Source organism: Mandrillus leucophaeus, unplaced genomic scaffold, assembly GCF_000951045.1.
Source record: "Mandrillus leucophaeus isolate KB7577 unplaced genomic scaffold, Mleu.le_1.0 Scaffold169, whole genome shotgun sequence".
NCBI lineage: Eukaryota > Metazoa > Chordata > Mammalia > Primates > Cercopithecidae > Mandrillus > Mandrillus leucophaeus.
Window position 1 is genome coordinate 1,416,629 of NW_012101687.1, and position 7,254 is coordinate 1,423,882.

At 41.2% G+C, this 7,254-nt stretch overlaps 1 protein-coding gene across 1 annotated transcript in view; it reads left to right on the forward strand.

Annotated features, from left to right (window-relative positions):
- The window catches only part of HELB (helicase (DNA) B), a 37,001-nt gene extending 33,990 nt beyond the window's left edge, over positions 1-3,011 (forward strand). Inside the window, exon 13 of the mRNA XM_011976574.1 lies at positions 2,814-3,011. Within this exon, the coding sequence (XP_011831964.1) occupies positions 2,814-2,915 (102 nt within the window). The 3' untranslated portion in view covers positions 2,916-3,011. The remainder of the gene's footprint in view (positions 1-2,813) is intronic.
- The last annotated feature ends 4,243 nt before the right edge of the window (positions 3,012-7,254 follow it).

Genomic DNA, 7,254 nt, shown 5'->3' on the forward strand with positions numbered 1-7,254 from the left:
TGGACTTGTTGAGTAAGTCAGTGGTTGGTAGAGGAGTTTAGAGCCTCAGCAGGGAGTAGGGTAGGAAAGGTCCACTTGGGAATCATTGGCATGTAGTGATATTGAAAGGACTAGGTGGGTTAATTTCAGAAGAGACTGCAGATAGAGGAGGGGGCCTGACGACAGAATTCTGGGGTATTCCCAGCTTTTAGAGATCTAGCAGAGGAGGAGGAACTAAAAAGGAGTGGAAGTGAGATAGAAGGAAAACCAGGGTTGTGGGGAGGGAAAAAAAGCCTGGACTGACGGGACTGATGAGAGAATGGGAGCCGAAAGGGTGGAGGAAGCAGTGGAGACAGGTTTTGAAGAGGGCTGCTGAAAAAAGCAAAGGTGGTTGTATCTGAATAGAGGACTTGTGGTCAAGGAAAACCTTATTGGTTTGTTTACTTTGGATGAGTACATTAAGGCATCTTAGTGTGCTGCGAGAATGGTCCAATGGAGAACCAGAAATTCATGATTCAGAGAGAGAGGATAATTGCAGAATTGGAGTCCTGATGTGGGTAAGATGGGAAAAATCAAGAGAATAAGTAGAAGGGTTGCCCTGAGACAGGATTAGGGACAGAGGACCCTTCTTCCATGGCAACCAGAAGGAGTGGGTGTAGTACGTTGGGTATATATAGCAGAAGGAAGATAAAGTAGTTCAAAGATGATCACCCCACACCATCCTCTCTCTCTCAGTGTTATAATCCAGCTCAGTTTCTGTGTTGTTCCTGAAGGCTTCTCTTTCTCTGAATTCCCGTAGGAGGGCACACACCCCTTCTGTACTGCACTTGCAATAACCTTGACTCTGTAAATGAAGCTTCTTGAGGACAGTATATCATTTTTGATATGCTAGAACATTTGGTACAATTGATGATCACATGGTAATACCTCGGAAATACTTAGTGATCAAAATATGAGTCATGAATATATGGCAATGAAACTTTTTCAAAAAAAATCAGACCTTCAGAATATTGTTCTTTCAGGTTGTACTGAAAGTCATGCTTTTATTCTTGTAGTGCCCCCCTTTACCTTGACAATTCCTTTTGGAATCACTTTTGAGGCAGTAAAAGATCCTTTTGAATGTTTATAAGGGGAGCAAACTTCTACTGAGACCTATTCTGAGTTTAGGAAATAACCCAAAGGCATTTGTTTTCTGGTTTTATGAATTAGAGGATCCAATTTGGGTAATGGATTTTGTGTTTAAAAAAAAAAAAAGGTGGGATTATAAGTAATTTCCAAATGTAGTTCCAATAGAAGCATAAGAATTGCTTTAAGTGCTGGCAGTAGACTTGTTCAGTTGAGTCTTTAAGCTTCCAAGGCTGTAATAAAGGTAAGAAGGGGGAACCCAGTGAAAAAAGTGCTGATGTAACCTGCCAGAACCGGGCTGAGTTGTAAATGGGGAATACTTAGATCCTTTGTCCCCAGATGGATATGGCACAGGGAAAAGGTTCTCTAAGAGTCGGTCTGACACAGGGCACAGTATGTGAATTCCTGGCACATTAGGAGACTACAGGTGTAAAACAGCATGGCTGGAGCACAGGGCACGGTGAGAGGATGGGCCGCAGACACAGGAACTGGCAGGGAGGATGGACACAGGGTCTTCTGAAGAGGTTGTACATTCTTCTGATTGCAATGGAGAACAGTAGAAGCATTTTAAGTGCTCTGTGAATTGAAATTTATGAAGGTGATGTTGACTGAGGTTTAGTGGATGATGATGGTTAGGGAGAGAGTAGGGAATGAGTTCCCAGCCGAAAGATTATTTCAGTAACCTGGGTAAAATGAGGAGGCTCTAACATTAGGACGTAGCAATGGGGATGGAGAAGAGATGCTAAGGATATAGCTGATGGGACGTAATGATCAGTTGGATTCAGGTGGGGGGTTGGGTCTAAGGATAACTCCAAGGCTTCTGGCTCAGGCATACAGGTAGATCCAGCACCATTAGCCAGATTGGGAAAAGAGGCTGAGGGTCAGATCTTTTGGGAAAAGTGATTCAAATGGACATAGTTGAGGGTGGAGGGGGAAGTTTCTTCTTTTTCCCCTCTTGGACAGTAGAATCCCTGCTAAGTTCCATTCTGTATCCCAGATCAACTCTTTGATGGAATTTCCATCTCAGGAAAACATCTTTTTTCTGAAATTAAACTTGTCATCTCTTACAGAAGTCCTGAAATAAGGCTTTTGACATGAACAGAAAAGAGAGGCAATTCCAAAGAAAGACCCTTTCCCTAAAATTGAATTGTGCTTACTCTTTTCATTTCTTTATGGTGGTGAAACTTCATGACGATACTGGCCCACTTTGGAATCATCAGTAGCACAAAGAATATGACTGTAGCATTGCAATGTTTTATCTTACATATCCAGAACTGACTTCATGGGCAGGCAACATGGGCAGTCCTCCAGGACTCAGGCCCCACACTTAAAAAAATTAAAAATGTTCTGTAATCACCATCTTGAAATTCTTAATTTTGAACAAGGGGCCATCATTTTAATTTTGGACTGGGCTGCCAAATTATGTAGTGAGCCCTGTCTACACCTTTAGAAGTTAGACACATGTACTAATTCAGTACATAGTTACTTCTAAATGCCAGCCCCAGAGCTGGGTCCTGGAGATACCACAGTGAGCAAAGCAGATGTGATCCTACAAGGAGCTGATAGCCAATTGCTTTGGTTGCTCAAGCCTTTCAAGGGTTGGTGAAGGTGCATTATTTCTTTTTCTGAAGCAGAGGGAATAGAAGTACATAGGGTAGTCTAACTACATTTTTACAAAGTTAACTTTGTTCTTTTAATTGTTCTAACAGGTGGGAGAATCTCCACAAGTGTCTTCCAGACTTCAGAATTTGAGACTGAATAATTTAATTCCCAGGCAACTTTTCAAGCCCACAGATAATCAAGAAACTTAGTTTTATTTCAAATTGCTCAGAGTAACTATTTTTTCTTTTGGAGACAAAATGAACATCGTAACGTCAAAGTACCAAGATAAAAAAAGTTGCCCATAACTGGAGTTTTAAGGTATTTGTGTTAGCAAATGTTTTAAATCCATTTAATCAAAGAAAATATTAATGATTTCAACATATGTCATTGAGAGAACTGGTAGCACTGGACATAAGTGAAGAGATTAGATATTTTATATACATAGATATTTTTATACAATTGTGTACATCAAGCCGGGTGCAGTGGCTCACGCCTGTAATCCCAGCACTTTGGGAGGCTGAGGCAGGCAGATCACCAGCGACCAAGAGTTTGAGAGCAGCCTGACCAACATGGTGAAACTCCATCACTACTAAAAATGCAAAAATTATCTGGGTATGGTAGCACACGCCTGTAGTCCCAGCTACTCGGGAGGTTGAGGCAGGAGAATCGCTTGAACCTGGGAGGCGGAGGTTGTAGTGAGCTGAGATCGCACCACTGCACTCCAGCCTGGATGACAGAGCGAGACTTCATCTCAAAAAAAAAAAAAAAAAAAAATTATGTGCATTAAAACATGTCGTATTATTAGGATAATGCCTTCGTAACTTTCATGATCGTCGTGTGTTATCTTTGCCAATGGGTTGAAGCAGTGGCAAAGAAAAGCTGTAACTGCTTCTGTAGATATTATTGACATGCCTCTTAGGATGTTGGATTGTGGTCATTTTACAAGACTGCTGCTCACTCCATCACTGCCGCCTGGGGCCCAGCCTACCTGGGACTTTTCCTTGGAAATGCTTTCTGAGTTGGGAGCACATTATTTTGAATATGTTCCACTTAGGAATTTTTTTCTCTCTCAGAATGATTTGATTTTTAAATTTTTACCTATGTTAAATGGTAAAAGAAAAAGTCAAGAGGAAAAATGTATCTGTTAACCCATTTATGCGTAGTGTCCATTATTGGGACACTAAACATGTGAGAACTATTTATATCCCACTGCTCAAGGTCATCGCCAACGTCCAATCGCAAAAATTCAGAAAGTTGCAACCTCAGGCATAAATGGTTAATAGTTTTATTGAGATATAATTCATATACATTTCCCCAGTTTAAGTATACAATTCAATGACTTTTAGTATATTCATCAAATTGGACAATTACCATTGTCATCAATTTTAGAACTTTTTTTTTTTTTTAAAATAATAGAGACGAGGTCTCACTATGTTTCCCAGGTTGGTCTCGAACTCCTGAGCTCAAATGATCCTCCCACCTTGTCCTCCCAAAGTGTTAGGATTACAAGTGTGAGCCAGCGTGCCCAACCTGGAACATTTTCATACCCCACAAAGAACCTCACACTCTGGCTGGGCGTGGTGGTTCATGCCTGTAATCCCAGCACTTTGGGAGGCCGAGGCGAGCAGATCACCTGAGGTCAGGAGTTTGAGACCGACCTGACCAACATGGAGAAACTCTGTCTCTACTAAAAATACAAAATTAGCCAGGCATGGTGGTGCATGCCTGTAATCCCAGCTACTTGGGAGGCTGAGGCAGGAGAATCGCTTGAACCCAGGAGACGGAGGTTGCAGTGAGCTGAGACTGTCTCTTATACACATCTAGATGTGTATAAGAGACAGGTTGTAATCCAGCTCAGTTTCTGTGTTGTTCCTGAAGGCTTCTCTTTCTCTGAATTCCCGTAGGAGGGCACACACCCCTTCTGTACTGCACTTGCAATAACCTTGACTCTGTAAATGAAGCTTCTTGAGGACAGTATATCATTTTTGATATGCTAGAACATTTGGTACAATTGATGATCACATGGTAATACCTCGGAAATACTTAGTGATCAAAATATGAGTCATGAATATATGGCAATGAAACTTTTTCAAAAAAAATCAGACCTTCAGAATATTGTTCTTTCAGGTTGTACTGAAAGTCATACTTTTATTCTTGTAGTGCCCCCCTTTACCTTGACAATTCCTTTTGGAATCACTTTTGAGGCAGTAAAAGATCCTTTTGAATGTTTATAAGGGGAGCAAACTTCTACTGAGACCTATTCTGAGTTTAGGAAATAACCCAAAGGCATTTGTTTTCTGGTTTTATGAATTAGAGGATCCAATTTGGGTAATGGATTTTGTGTTTAAAAAAAAAAAAAGGTGGGATTATAAGTAATTTCCAAATGTAGTTCCAATAGAAGCATAAGAATTGCTTTAAGTGCTGGCAGTAGACTTGTTCAGTTGAGTCTTTAAGCTTCCAAGGCTGTAATAAAGGTAAGAAGGGGGAACCCAGTGAAAAAAGTGCTGATGTAACCTGCCAGAACCGGGCTGAGTTGTAAATGGGGAATACTTAGATCCTTTGTCCCCAGATGGATATGGCACAGGGAAAAGGTTCTCTAAGAGTCGGTCTGACACAGGGCACAGTATGTGAATTCCTGGCACATTAGGAGACTACAGGTGTAAAACAGCATGGCTGGAGCACAGGGCACGGTGAGAGGATGGGCCGCAGACACAGGAACTGGCAGGGAGGATGGACACAGGGTCTTCTGAAGAGGTTGTACATTCTTCTGATTGCAATGGAGAACAGTAGAAGCATTTTAAGTGCTCTGTGAATTGAAATTTATGAAGGTGATGTTGACTGAGGTTTAGTGGATGATGATGGTTAGGGAGAGAGTAGGGAATGAGTTCCCAGCCGAAAGATTATTTCAGTAACCTGGGTAAAATGAGGAGGCTCTAACATTAGGACGTAGCAATGGGGATGGAGAAGAGATGCTAAGGATATAGCTGATGGGACGTAATGATCAGTTGGATTCAGGTGGGGGGTTGGGTCTAAGGATAACTCCAAGGCTTCTGGCTCAGGCATACAGGTAGATCCAGCACCATTAGCCAGATTGGGAAAAGAGGCTGAGGGTCAGATCTTTTGGGAAAAGTGATTCAAATGGACATAGTTGAGGGTGGAGGGGGAAGTTTCTTCTTTTTCCCCTCTTGGACAGTAGAATCCCTGCTAAGTTCCATTCTGTATCCCAGATCAACTCTTTGATGGAATTTCCATCTCAGGAAAACATCTTTTTTCTGAAATTAAACTTGTCATCTCTTACAGAAGTCCTGAAATAAGGCTTTTGACATGAACAGAAAAGAGAGGCAATTCCAAAGAAAGACCCTTTCCCTAAAATTGAATTGTGCTTACTCTTTTCATTTCTTTATGGTGGTGAAACTTCATGACGATACTGGCCCACTTTGGAATCATCAGTAGCACAAAGAATATGACTGTAGCATTGCAATGTTTTATCTTACATATCCAGAACTGACTTCATGGGCAGGCAACATGGGCAGTCCTCCAGGACTCAGGCCCCACACTTAAAAAAATTAAAAATGTTCTGTAATCACCATCTTGAAATTCTTAATTTTGAACAAGGGGCCATCATTTTAATTTTGGACTGGGCTGCCAAATTATGTAGTGAGCCCTGTCTACACCTTTAGAAGTTAGACACATGTACTAATTCAGTACATAGTTACTTCTAAATGCCAGCCCCAGAGCTGGGTCCTGGAGATACCACAGTGAGCAAAGCAGATGTGATCCTACAAGGAGCTGATAGCCAATTGCTTTGGTTGCTCAAGCCTTTCAAGGGTTGGTGAAGGTGCATTATTTCTTTTTCTGAAGCAGAGGGAATAGAAGTACATAGGGTAGTCTAACTACATTTTTACAAAGTTAACTTTGTTCTTTTAATTGTTCTAACAGGTGGGAGAATCTCCACAAGTGTCTTCCAGACTTCAGAATTTGAGACTGAATAATTTAATTCCCAGGCAACTTTTCAAGCCCACAGATAATCAAGAAACTTAGTTTTATTTCAAATTGCTCAGAGTAACTATTTTTTCTTTTGGAGACAAAATGAACATCGTAACGTCAAAGTACCAAGATAAAAAAAGTTGCCCATAACTGGAGTTTTAAGGTATTTGTGTTAGCAAATGTTTTAAATCCATTTAATCAAAGAAAATATTAATGATTTCAACATATGTCATTGAGAGAACTGGTAGCACTGGACATAAGTGAAGAGATTAGATATTTTATATACATAGATATTTTTATACAATTGTGTACATCAAGCCGGGTGCAGTGGCTCACGCCTGTAATCCCAGCACTTTGGGAGGCTGAGGCAGGCAGATCACCAGCGACCAAGAGTTTGAGAGCAGCCTGACCAACATGGTGAAACTCCATCACTACTAAAAATGCAAAAATTATCTGGGTATGGTAGCACACGCCTGTAGTCCCAGCTACTCGGGAGGTTGAGGCAGGAGAATCGCTTGAACCTGGGAGGCGGAGGTTGTAGTGAGCTGAGATCGCACCACT